Consider the following 13403-nt stretch of genomic DNA (forward strand, 5'->3'; position numbering starts at 1 on the left):
GCTCCAACACTTCCTGAACCTCATTTTCTTAATCTGTAAATGGGGCTAACAATAGTAATTCCCTTCTTTGGGGTTTTGTGAGGATTGAATGAGAAGATGTCCCGACAATGCTTGGCCCAGTGCCTGGCACATCATGAGCGAGAGCAATTCGGGAGGGAGCTGTTATAATAACAATGATGATGATTATCATTGCTGGACCACACTGCTCCCAGAGGGTTACAATATCCATGGGGGAGCTGCACTGTCCGTAGGCAAGGTGACATAATTCCCCAGGGGGGTGCTGCTTCCCGGGAGGCCTTGGTCTCCCTGAGGAAGAGGCCTGAGACTTCTGAGGCACTGGTGAGGTTCTGCTCTAACACCGCTAGGAACCCAGCAACAGAGGCTGGGCTTGAAGCCCTAAGCACCCAGAGCCTGACCCTTCAGGCCTTCCCTCTCTATGGCCTGGTCATCTCTGTCTTCTTGATTTCACTCTCTCTGAGCATCTCCCCCCGCCCTCCCCGCTTCGTTTCCTTTGGTACCTCAGAGTCTTTTCTGAGACTCTGTTTCCAGGATCAGCCTGTGAATATAGCTTCTATTTGCCCTCTACTGTTGGCCATCTGATCATTGCTGATTTCCTGTTTCCCAAAGCCTCAGGCTCCATCCATTCCTCCCAGCTGCAGAGAACAGACTTAACACTGCCCTACGCGCTGGCCTTCATCCTTAAGCCCTGCCTTCCTCTCTCCTGGCGACCCCCCAGTGCCCCTTGGGAGCACATTTGTTCCGACTTTGCTCACCCCCTCGCATCCTGACCCCATCCCCGGAACCCCCTGCCCTGGAGGTGGAGGTGTGGGTACCTCTGGCGCCAGCCGTGTCCCCAGGACAGCTGCAGTCTGGGGATGGGGGGGCGGGCTACCGCGTGCATTCTCTCTGGTCACTTCCTCCCCAGTTGGGACTGGGGCTATCTGGAAGGCCAAGACCCCATCCCTGGAGGGACGGAGGGCACAGCCGCCTCCCTATTTCCGATGCTGGGAAATGCTTACCACCCATTCCACCCCACCCCTGGACAGCTGCCCCCATTCAGGCTCAGGATTGTTGGTGGGGGGACATGGTGAGCCCAGCCTGGGAAATGCTGTGGTCTGGATCATCCTCCAAGGTCCTGACCCGGCCCCCCTGCAGAGAAAATTCTGCCTCCTCCCAAAAGGTCCATACTCCTCCTCACAAAAGTTTCTGACGCTCATCAGAAGGTACCCCCCAACCCCTCTTACAGGCTTCCAAAGAAAATCTGGACCCCGCAGTGGGCAGGAGAGGAGGAGGGGCGGCAGGTCGCGAGTCCTGAGGACTTAAGTTATCTTCAGACTTGGAGCCTCAGAGAAGGGTCATGACCCCCCGGACCCCATCCCACCCCAACCCCCTCCTTCCCTCCTCCCCCGTCGCGCGGCCCCTTTAAGCCTAGAGCCGGCCGGTCCTCAGTGGCTGCGCGCCGACGTGTGTGTGTGTGTGTGTGTGTGTGTGTGTGTGTGTGTGTGTGTGTGTGCGTGTGTGTGTGCGTGCGTGTGTGTGTGTGCGCGTGTGTGCGCGCGCGCGTGTGTGCGCGCGAGTGCGCGGGGAGGGGGCGGGCGCAGTGTCTCCATGGCGACGCGGCGGTGACGTCGCCGGCCGGGGGGCGTGGGCGTCCCGGCCCCGGAGTGCGATATTAACCCGGGAGGCGGCGGCGGGGAGGGGAGAGGCTCTGAGAGGCGAGGCCGGGTGAATCGGCGAGGGCGGCCCGACGGGCTCGGGACGGGACGGGGCAGCGCGGGCGCCGGGAGCTGCGGCCCGGAGTCGGGGCGCCTCGCCCCGGGCCCCCCAGCATGAAGACCCCGGCGGACACAGGTGGGGGCGGGGGCAGCACGTGTGGGGGAGACTTGTTGCCCCGGGAAACCAGGCGGAGAAACTTTGGGGGGGCTGAAGGGTTCTGGGGGAGCCCGAGTGATCCCCAGTTCCTGGGGACCCCCAAGCACTCCAGACCTGTTGCTTCTTGCGGCGCGAGCGGGGGTGTGCACCGGACCCCCAATTCCTGGCTCTGGGCGCAGTGGTATGGGTGCTGCGAGTCCTGGTTCTCTCCTTGCCTGGACCCCGAAAGCTGGGCTCTCCCTCACTCCCGGGATCACGGGGGTGGCTGGGTTCCTCCCCGCCGCTCTGTCACGTTGCACTCTGGGGGCCGGGACGTGTGCGGGGTGTGTGTGTGCGGGGGGGCTGTCCACAGGGCCCGCTATCCCAGGTTCCGCGCTGCGCGGTCCGGCCCGTGACCTTCACCGCGATGCGTGCCCCGCACCGGCTTAGAGGGGGATACAGGATGGCCTCTAGGAGGAGGGCGTGAGTGGGGAGCCCGGGACTCGGGGACCGGGCTGCACCGCCCCTCCCCCGCCCGTCTCCGCCGGCTCCTCGCTCCCCCGCCCGCGCCGAGTCGCAAAGTTCCAAAGCGCAGCCCGAACGTTCGAAAAAGGAACTTTTTGTTTCCGACCTTAGAACGCGCGGCTTTAAGGTCGCTCGGGAGAGACCTGGGAACCCTCCTCCCTAGCCTCCGGGGACTCGGGGTTGGGGAGGGTGGGGAAGGTGGGGGTGGACGCGGAGGCTTCCCCCCCTCGACCCCCTCCCTCATCCAGCTCTTCTCTTTCAACCGGCCGTCTCTTCCCTCCGCCCCCCTCTTCCCCGCCAACTTGCTCCTCCTTAAGGGGCCAAGGTTCCCCTCCCCCCCGGTCGGCGGGCGGGGGGCAGCAGGATTACCCCCCCCCCGGACTTTCCCCCTTCCCCTCCCCCGCCGCCCCCGGGCTCTCGCTGGCTGGACTTTGCGCCCGAGCGCGCTGGGGGAGGGGTCCCAGCCGCCCCCTGCCCGTCTACCCCGTCGGAATCCGGCCCGGGGCGGGGACGGGGGAGGGGGAAGGGGGCCAGGCGCCGCTGTTCAAACTTGTTTCCTTCCCCCGGCGGCGGCCGCGGCTAGGGCTCCTGTGTGAGGGTGTGTGCCCCGACCGGCCCACCCACCCCGCCCCCCCGTCGCTCGGCGGGTGGGGGCGGCTCTTAAAGGGCTCCGAGCCGGGCTCCGGCGCCTGGGGATTGGGGCCGAGGAGGGGGCTGGGCGTGGGGCAGGGGTTCGGAGTGCTGTAGGGTCAGTCACGTGCGTCCCACATACTCTCTGGCTCCCAAAGGCTCCAGGGCCGCTGGGCCTTGGGGGCAGCAGGAGCCTCCCCTCGCCGGAGGAGGGGGCCGAGGCACCCAGACAACCCCGCCTCGTCTTCCCTCCCTGCTACGGGCCTTCGCCTGGTGGGACCGGCTGGGCCGCTCCCCCAACCCAGTCTTGGGGCCGCGCCGTGTGGGTTCTCTGGCTGGGGGAAGGGGCGGGGGCCTGTACTGGTCTCCCAGTCGGTCCATGGGTCCATCTGCCTCCTGGCTGGCCGCTGCGCGCCCCTCCATCCGATCCTCCATCCCGGCCCCTCTCTCCTCTGCCGCGGCTGTTTCCCACTTCCTGTTTTCTTCCCGGCTCTGGCGCCACCGAAGGCTGCCTGGACTGGGGGAGGTGGCGGGGCCCCCCAGGAGGCCGGCGTGTTCTTCCTCTACCACTACCCCTCCCTTCCGACCCCCAGAGTCCTTTTAAAAAAAGTTTGGGCAGTTATGTGAATTTGAGGGGTGCCCAAGAATTCTGCAGACCCCCCTCCCAGGTTTCCACAGTCTGTCTGGGAGATTCCCTACCCCGCCTCCGTGGGACCCAGGTGTGCCTTCTGGGACCCCGCCATCCCAGCCCTTCCTGTCTGCTGCTTCTTCTCCACCCTGTCTGGCAATGTCCTCAGCTCTTCTCTCAGTGTCAGCTGCTCTGTTTCTGCCTTGCTGTCCCCTCATGCTCCAGAGGTCCTGCACCCCCAAGCTTTCTTGGTGCGGGCCGGGTGGTTCCCTGTTTTAAGCACGTGGACCCATACACAACACACACTCACACATGCTCCCCGTGCCCGTGCCTGGCTCCTGGCTCCAAAGCCTGGGGAACAGAGCCCCATTGAGACACCCTGACGTCACCCCTCATCTTCCTTCTCCCCCCAAAGCTGGGAACAGGCCCTCATGTATGCCATGTCCGATGAGGAAAGCTGGCTATGGGGTGGGCCTGGGAATAGGGAGGGCCCTTGCCACGAGTGGGAGCCAGGGTTCTGGCCCGGGAGGGGGTTTGTTCAGGGAGGGGACTTAACTAGGGGGCCTGGGTCAGTCCCGGGAATGCAGCTTGAGGCCTTTCCAGAGCCCCCCACCTCCCTTCCCTTTGTGTTGCATGTAGTCTCTCTCACTCCTTCTCTTCTGCAAAGTTTATTTTTAGCCTCCTGCTCCCCCGCTCCCAGGACTGTCGCTGCACACACGTTGCCTGGTTACCGGGACAAGGAGGCTGGGGCGGGTGGGCTGGGAAGGGTGGCTTTAATTTTGGGGGGAGGGTGGAAATCAGTACACACCCCAGCTCTAGACTGATGTCTCAGGGGCTTCGGCCCCCACCCCGAGTCGGAGAGCCAGATTGGGGTTTAGGTGGGGGGGAGCGCAAAGCTTGGTGCCCTGAAGGGAGACAGGAGTTTGGAGGAGGTTGGAGGGTACATGGAGCGGGCGGACTCTTGGGTTCCCAAGGACCTCTGGGCCCTGAACAAGACCCTCGGACCTGGGTTCTCTAGCAGGGTGAGCATAAAGGGGTGAACACCTGGATTCCCAAGAGAGGGACGGGGCTGTGGATGCTGGGGGTCCATGGAAGGTGTTGTCAGGGGCTGTCACTTCTGAATGGAGCAGGGGCTGCTGGTACATATAGTACCCTGGGTCTGTGACCAGCTGGAGGTCATATGGTCATATCCCTGGAGCCCTGAGGGGCTGGTTTGAGGCTGGAATTTCTGAACGAGGCAGGGACCAGGTGGGGAATGCTGGCCATCCCAGTCTACCCAAGGCCAGGGGTCAGGGAGCTGGGTCCCAGTAGAGGTTAGAGTCGGCTCTGATTTAGAGGGAGTGGCCCCTGTGGGAATAGGGACTGCTGATCCCCTGTGTCCCCATGGGGAAGGATCCCCTGTTGGATTCCAGACTTGGGTGGAGTCTTCGGGGGAGGTTCCATGTTGCCCCAGGCCTGGTTGGTACCTGCTTGAGCTGGGGTGTGAGCCAGGGCCAGGGGAGGGAGGCTGACCCTTGCAGCCTGATTGGGACTTGGGACCCCGCCCATCTTTAGCCGTCCACCTTGGCCTGGGGCACCAGGGCTTCTGTCTTGCCTCCCCCCTTCTCTTCCTCCCTTTCCCTCCTCCCGCCCCTCCATTACCGGCTGCCTAGTGCTGAATTATTGATGACCCCTGATTACCCGGGGGTTTGGGAAATGACAACAACCGCAGCCCCCCCAACTCTCCCCCCCAGGCTGCCCACCACCTCTAGGGACCAGCCAGCCCACCACCAACCTCTACCCAAGGTTAATGCTGGGGGCGGGTAGGTAGGTGGGCAGGGAAGAAGCTGAGGATGAGAAGGCAGAAGGGGGAGCAGTCTACAGCTAGCGGTGCCCGTGCAGTCTTGAGGCCCTCCAGCCAGGTTGGGTCCGTGCGCCCGGGTCTGGGTAGGGCAGTGCAGCACAGAGGGTCCAGGGCTTGATGGGGGGGCGGGGGGGCGCTCTCTCAGACAGTCTGGGTTTCACTCTCCAGGGAAGACAGAAGCCTCTGTGTGTGCAAGCGCTGACCTCATCGTCAAGCAGCCACCCCACCCCTCCTGGTCCTTTTAAGAAAAAAAAAAAATCCTCCTTTCGGGGCCTAGGGTGGGAGTAAGGGCTCCGGTAGGTCTTGGGAGGGAGACTGTGTATGTTCCTAGGAGGGAAACAGAGAAGGTCGTGTGGCGGTGGGGGGGGCCGGCGTGATAGTGACTGACCCTGAACGGGAGTGCGGGTGGGCTGGGTGGGGGGGCTAGCCCCAACCCGTCTGGCCACGTGTGCCCCTTCCTGCCCCTCCCCCACTGGCAGCCTTGCCCGCCGGCCTGGCTTGGTGCCTGGCCCCCTGGCACTGGCCCCGGGACCCGCCGCCGACGGTTTCCTGTTTCTCCCGGTGTCGCTGGAGCAGGCTCCAGCTTCCCCTCCCCCCAGCTCCTGTCTAGCCCCCCTCACACACAGACAGACACACACTGTCTCCCTCTAACCAGGTCCTGGCTTGGCAGGGGGAGACGGATTTCCCCACGTTAAGGGTGGGGTAGGGGGTGGACCCTGGGATGGGCCCCAGGGCCCCAGACTTGGCGCCCTGACCCGGGGCCGCACCCCTGCCTCCTGTCCCCAGGGTTTGCCTTCCCGGATTGGGCCTACAAGCCGGAGTCATCCCCCGGCTCGAGGCAGATCCAGCTGTGGCACTTTATCCTGGAGCTGCTGCGGAAGGAGGAGTACCAGGGTGTCATCGCCTGGCAGGGGGACTACGGGGAGTTCGTCATCAAGGACCCCGACGAGGTGGCTCGGCTCTGGGGTGTCCGCAAGTGCAAGCCCCAGATGAATTATGACAAGCTGAGCCGGGCCCTGCGGTGAGGAGGGCAGAGGCCCCTGGGCAGATGTGGACAGCCCCCCACTGGTTGGGAGCCCCTGGCCCATGGGAATAGGCTTTGGGTTTGCCTTCCGGGTCCAAATCACAGCTGCGTGACCTTGGGCAAGTCCCAGCCCCTCTCTGAGACCATTTGTCACACCGAGGTGTCCTGAGGAGAGAATACAGCCAGGGACGTGGCCTCTAGTCTGGCCCCAGAACTGAGGGGAGAGCTGGTCTCCACCCTCTGGACCTTGATTTCTCTCGGGTGGCCCATGTTTCTCGGTCACCCTTTGCGAGCAGCACTCACACGTGTCAAGGTACGGGGTCTGGACTTGGGTCCCGTGTGACTGACCGTCCGATGGTGTTTCTACATCCACAGCTATTATTACAACAAACGTATTCTGCATAAGACTAAGGGGAAACGGTTCACCTACAAGTTCAACTTCAACAAACTGGTGCTGGTTAATTACCCTTTCATCGATGTGGGGTTGGCTGGTGAGTACAAGGGCTGGTAAGCATGGCCTCAGAGGGACGCCAGGGTCTGTCTGAATGTCCAGGCGGGGCTGGGGGCCTTGACACCGTGTCTCCCCTCTCCCGCCAGGGGGTGCGGTGCCCCAGAGCGCCCCGCCAGTGCCGACAGGCGGCAGCCACTTCCGCTTCCCTCCCTCAACGCCCTCCGAGGTGCTGTCTCCCACCGAGGACCCCCGCTCACCACCGGCCTGCTCTTCATCCTCATCCTCCCTCTTCTCGGCTGTGGTGGCCCGACGCCTGGGCCGAGGCTCTGTCAGTGACTGTAGCGATGGCACGTCAGAGCTGGAAGAGCCACTGGGAGAGGACCCCCGGGCCCGACCGCCTGGCCCCCCGGAGCTGGGTGCCTTCCGCGGGCCCCCGCTGGCCCGCCTGCCCCATGACCCTGGTGTCTTCCGTGTCTACCCCCGGCCTCGGGGTGGTCCTGAGCCCCTCAGCCCTTTCCCTGTGTCGCCTCTAGCCGGGCCTGGCTCCCTGCTGCCCCCTCAGCTCTCACCGGCTCTGCCCATGACACCCACGCACCTGGCCTACACTCCCTCACCCACGCTGAGCCCTATGTACCCCAGTGGTGGCGGGGGCCCCAGCGGCTCGGGGGGAGGCTCCCACTTTTCCTTCAGCCCTGAGGACATGAAACGGTACCTGCAGGCCCACACCCAAAGCGTCTACAACTACCACCTCAGCCCCCGCGCCTTCCTGCACTACCCCGGGCTGGTGGTGCCGCAGCCCCAGCGCGCTGACAAGTGCCCGCTGCCGCCCATGGCACCGGAGACCCCACCAGTCCCCTCCTCAGCTTCGTCCTCCTCTTCTTCCTCCTCCTCTCCATTCAAGTTTAAGCTCCAGCCGCCCCCACTGGGACGCCGGCAGCGGGCGGCTGGGGAGAAGGCTCTGGCGGGCGCTGACAAGGGCAGTGGCGGTGCCCTCGGTGGTGGTGGCAGCGCAGGCGGGCTGGCCGAGGGGGCTGGGGCGCTGGCCCCCCCCGCCCCCCCGCCCCTCCCACCCCAGATCAAGGTGGAGCCTATCTCGGAAGGCGAGTCAGAGGAGGTGGAGGTGACTGACATCAGCGACGAGGATGAGGAGGACGGGGAAGTGTTCAAGACGCCTCGTGCGCCCCCTGCACCCCCGAAGCCCGACCCCGGCGAGGCACCCGGGGCAGCCCAATGCATGCCCCTCAAGTTGCGCTTTAAACGGCGCTGGAGTGAAGACTGTCGCCTGGAGGGGGGTGGGGGCCCCACTGGGGGCCTCGAGGACGAGGGAGAGGACAAGAAGGTGCGTGGGGAGGGGCCTGGGGAGGCTGGGGGGCCCCTCACCCCAAGGCGGGTGAGTTCTGACCTCCAGCACGCTACAGCCCAGCTCTCTCTGGAGCATCGAGATTCCTGAGGGCTGTGGGCAGGGGACCCCCGTTCCCTCCACCCCCCCATGCCTCTTTTGCTGCCTTAACCCCCCCACCCCGATTCCCTGGAGGTGAGGGCAGCTTTCTCGTCTCTTCCCTGCCTCCTCCCTTTCCCCTCCCCCATGTTTTGTATAAAACTTTTAATTTCGTTTTTTTTTTTTTAACTGTGAGGGTGGGTGGGTGCCCAGGGCTGGGGGCTGTCCCCTGTCTCTGTGGGTTTCTAAGCTCCGGGCAGAGTGGTAGGGGGGAGGGGGGAGTTAAGGGGGCCACCTCCATTCTGGGGAATTTATATTTGAACTGAGGCTCTGGCCTCAAAGCCCAGGAACTTTTTTATTACAATCGCTTAGGAAGTAAAGCCTTGTCTCCCTCCCTGTTCTCTGCCTCCTGTACCTCTCTCCCTTTCCACCCCCGGCCATCCTCAGCCCCGATCCTGCCTTCCCTGCCCCTCCAGGGGCCATGAGTGCCTGGGTTTCTCATACCCCCCCACAGGGTTGCAGCAGAGGAGGGAGGAACATGTATGATGAACCAAAAATTCTGTGGGGGGGGGGGTTGGGGGTGGAGGAGGGTGAGGGGTGCCGCCCATAGGCCACAAATCTCTACAAGTGCCTGCTATCCCTCTCCTCCTCCCCACCCCAGCGCCAGTCCAACCCCTTCACCCCCAGCTGCTCCTAGGACTAGCCCATAGGCAGGCAGGTGGGAAGGGGGTGCCCTGAAACCAAACTGGAAGCCCCCTCTGCCTCCCAGCTGGGGCCCCTGGGCTGGGGGTCTGTGGTCAAGCCTTATTCTGTATTGGGGACGGAGGGTTGGGGGGAGGGAAAGTTGGGGGCTGCTGGAGAATGTATTCAAAACAATAAAACTTCGGACCTTTGGATGCAGTGATCTGTCCTGGGTGCTGGGTGCTGGGTGCAGCCACTGCAGGGCAACAGGCTTTGCTTGGTTCTTAAGGACAGGGACCTAGACTGGACCCCCAAATGGACCTATGGCCAGAGGGCCTAACCCCATCTGAATGGGGCAAATCCAGGCCTGGGAAATGAACTCCTGACCCGGGGCGGCACTTAACCCCTGGGCCTGATGACGAAGGTCTCGGGCGTGCTCTGGCCCTCTGACTGCTCCCCTCTTCCATGGGGGATCTGCTCATCCTTGGGAGCCCCTTAGGCTCTTCAACACCACACCATGGCCCTTGCTCTCCTGCCTACAATGCCTTTCCTCTCTGTGAATTCCTAGTCATGCCTCCATGGAGCTCCTTTTGTGCTACATCTGGTGTTCTCCCACACACCACTCTCCTTAGAGGCGCTTATGAATTAATCTGGGAGTCCTTTGGGAACAGGCTTGCAGGGTCTCTTGAAATGTAGACCTTGCAAGGTACCTTAGTGATCTTCTCATCAAACCATGGAAACACTCTTTGCCAACAAGTTGAGGGACTGGCTAGGGCTTCCCTGGTGGCGCAGTGGTTGAGAGTCCGCCTGCCGATGCGGGGGACACGGGTTCGTGCCCCGGTCCGGGAAGATCCCACATGCCGTGGAGCGGCTGGGCCCGTGAGCCACGGCCGCTGAGCCTGCGCGTCCAGAGCCTGTGCTCTGCAACGGGAGAGGCCACAACAGTGAGAGGCCTGTGTACCGCAAAAAAAAAAAAAAAAAAAGAAGGGACTGGCTTCATCATAGTTGCTATTGATTTACCTACTGTGTGCCAGGTACCTAGTTGGGAGCTGCAGCGCTTTATCTCCAACATCCAGCAAGGTAGGGGCAAGCGGCTCACTTAAATCACTTGCCCAAGACCTTAAGCCCAGCTAGGACTTTAAATGAAGTCTGTCTCTGAAGCCCATGTTCTTTCAACAACCGAGTTCTCCTCCTAAAGCCAGGATCGTTGGATCTAGACCAGGATCTCAAGATCATAGGATCTGAGAGGTGAGCTCATAAGGCTAGAAGCCCAAGTTGGAGAGCTTGAATCAGAGATGAAAGAATCAGGAGGAGGAATCCAAGCTAGAGGTGCCCTTAGAGACAGCACAACCCGTTCAGTGCAGGTGAGGTGCTGGAGGCCCAGAGAGGGGAAGGAGTTCCCCAAGGCCACACAGCTGCTGAGAGATAAGAGTGAGAATTGAGGGCTCAGGGCCTGTTGTGGACTGGCTTCATCGTGAAACATCACCCTGTGTAACTCAGAGGGGGAAGGAACTGGAAACTCCTACCCACTCTCCTTTCATCCTCATTTCATGCCAGCCCAGGGTGGGTGGTCCCAAATGATGCCCGCTGGCAGTGAAGAGACGATCCAGGGTTGGGGTACTGGCAGGAAACTGAGGCTCCCGTGGCGGCCTATGGGCAACTGCTCCCTCTCCTGGGTGATGTAAGTCACTCCCTTAGGGTGGGGGCCGCTGGGCTATTTCTGGAAGTTGGGATGAGGCCTGTCTCCTGGCAACATAGATGCAGCTGAGTTGGTGGTGGTGGTGGTGTGATGGAGAAAGAGGGATGTCATCATTGGAGGGAGGAGGGAGGACCCTGACTAGTAGTCTCAGCACCTGATTCTAGTGCCTTCAAAGCACCTCTGAACCGGGTCTATCGTGGATTTAAAAGCACTCAGCTCCAGAACTGCTCTTCAGGTTATTCCACAGTCCAAGCAGACTTCCTGCCCCAAATTCTGGCTGAGTGGGATGTCACAGGTGGCATCCGGTCTTGAAAATTCCAGCGGCTCCTCTAATCTTTAATGACCCACCTAAATCTATTCACAGTTTCTGCAAGACCATACCCTTGCTCCCTTCCACATCCTCTGGGATCTCTGATAACCAAGTATAAAGCCCTTTATAGATCTCAAGACACTTCATCAATTAATTCACTCCATGAGAGACCTGCTTCTTACCGATAATCTCCAGTACTCCCACTGTCCCCCAAAGGTCCTTCCTTATGCTTCTCAACCATCCCTCAGAGATCCCCTCAGTCACCAGTAGTTTCTCAGTTTCCCACAGACCTTATACAGACACCCCAAGTCCTCTCTGACTTCACTGGTCTCCAGGAAGACCAGTTCACCTCTTCAAAGACTCCCCTGAGCACCTCCAGACACCCATAGGCCCCTCGTAACCACTTACAACCCGCTCTAGCACCCCTCAACAAACGTTCTCATCTCGTACAGACATTCGGGTAAGATTCCCTCAGACTGACGCCCTCAGACTCCGATGGACCCCAATCCCCTCTGGCGGTTGCCCACGCGCGGCCCACTGCGCATGTCCCACGGGTTCTGGCCATTAAGTAACCGCCGCTATTCCGCCCTGCTCTTCTGCCCTTGCAGACCTTCTTGGTCCAGTTTAGGATTCCCCAGGCTTTGGGGCTTGACTCGGATTTTTGCTTGTGGACTCCGAGCCGCCGCCAGAGGGCAGCAGACACTGTTTGACTGAGAAACTACTACAATTCCCAGAAGCACCCGCTCTGGGCTGTGCGTGATGCAGCCTCATTCATTGAGAAGAGAGCGGAAGTCTGACTGCGCTTTGCCTTCTGGTTAATGCAGTTTGAAAAGGCTTTAGCGCTACCGTCTGTCCTACCCCAGGGGTTTGTGTCAGCTGGGAATTGCGGTCGGCTACAGACCGAGTGGACGAGACTTTCTTCAGGCTGCAGAAAGGAGAGGACAATTAGTGTGATCACAGGATCTGATTAAAGTGAAGTCTAGAGACTCCATTTCCCATCATTCCACAAGGCAGGAGGGGCGGAGGGTGATTTCATTCTACTTCCAAGTACTTCCGGGACACACACACACACACACACACACACACACACACACACACACACACACACACACACACACACACACACACACACACACACACACACACACACACACACACACACACACACACACACACACACACACACACACACACACACACACTCTCTCTCTCTCTCTCTCTCTCTCTCTCTCTCTCTCTCTCTCTCTCTCTCTCTCTCTCTCTCCCAGCGCGCTTTGGGGCTACTGTCCTTCCGGGTATGAATGGATAACTGGGGTGATATAATGCGTGCACAAAACCCAAGGCTACTCCTAGCAGCCGGCTTCCTTCTTTTGGGCCTTTCAGGATCCTGTGATTTAGGAAGCGTGAGGATGCAAAAAGCTTAATGGGGGTCCAAGAAAAATTCTGTTTTCATTACTTTCAAACTTCGGCTCAGCCTGCTGGTGCAACCTACATTGCTAGAAAAAGCTAGACAGTATCCGAAGACTGTATTGTCCTGAGAAACCACCGGAAACTTTGTTTCCTAAATCGTTTGCGGGGAGGGTTTTCCTTCCGGATTTGTGGAAACTTGGAACTTGGAGTGTTTGCACTCCATTTTCCAGCAGCCCCTGATAGACTTCGGCTGTTTCTTGGGACCTGGCGGCGGGGCAGGAGGCGTTGAAACTTTCTTCAGTCTCCCGTAGGCTACTACTGTCTTTCACCTTTCGCCCACGCTCTCCTGAAGGTACCTATTAGACTACACTTCCCGGCAAGCCTCTGCAGTCTCGTCTCACAAAGGGTCGGGATCCGGTCTGGACTATTCCCCAGCATGCTTCAGGATCATGGTAGATCCCTCCCCTTCAGTCAGTGGGAAGGCTGCCTTGAACTCCATTTCCCAGAAGACACAAGGGCTCGCTGTAGCAACTGCTCTGAAGCCTCGGTGTTGACTACATTTTCCAGCGGGGACTGCGGCCTAGCGAACGAGGGAGGAGGAATGCTATTCCATTTCCTAGCCTATCTCCGGAACTGCAGTATCCACTTGGGGCTTAGGGATCACATGGGACTCCATTTCCCGGCGTGCTTTGGGAGTAGCTTCACACCTGCAATGCGGTGAGGGCGTGGCGATGACTCCATTTCCCGGCTTGCCTCACGGCCCGATTGCGGCGGGTCCGCGGCCTCCGACTCAATTTCCCAGAGCGCACCTGGCGCTGGTCGGCATACAGCCAATATACTAAGTGAGCGACTGGACTGCGTTTCCCGGATTGCATCACGTCTACACAGCTCATTGAAGGAGTACTACACTTCT

At 60.7% G+C, this 13403-nt stretch overlaps 1 protein-coding gene across 1 annotated transcript; it reads left to right on the forward strand.

Moving 5' to 3' along the window:
• The first annotated feature begins 1726 nt into the window (after positions 1-1726).
• ERF (ETS2 repressor factor) lies at positions 1727-8458 on the forward strand. Its single transcript, XM_079723196.1, has 4 exons — positions 1727-1851; positions 6264-6498; positions 6877-6992; positions 7099-8458. The coding sequence occupies exons 1-4, from the start codon at positions 1830-1832 to the stop codon at positions 8400-8402; spliced, it is 1677 nt and encodes a 558-aa protein (XP_079579322.1). The 5' UTR covers positions 1727-1829; the 3' UTR covers positions 8403-8458.
• Positions 8459-13403: the final 4945 nt, after the last annotated feature.

Source organism: Hyperoodon ampullatus (genome assembly GCF_949752795.1).
Source record: "Hyperoodon ampullatus genome assembly, chromosome: 18".
NCBI classification, from domain to species: Eukaryota; Metazoa; Chordata; class Mammalia; order Artiodactyla; family Ziphiidae; genus Hyperoodon; species Hyperoodon ampullatus.

Bases quoted from the DNA above. Each gene is read 5' to 3' on its own strand.
- ERF (XM_079723196.1), top strand. From the start codon at position 1,830: ATGAAGACCCCGGCGGACACAG. The intron at 6,499-6,876 runs GTGAGGAGGGCA...CTACATCCACAG, and splicing joins AAGCTGAGCCGGGCCCTGCG to CTATTATTACAACAAACGTA. The intron at 6,993-7,098 runs GTGAGTACAAGG...CTCTCCCGCCAG, and splicing joins CATCGATGTGGGGTTGGCTG to GGGGTGCGGTGCCCCAGAGC.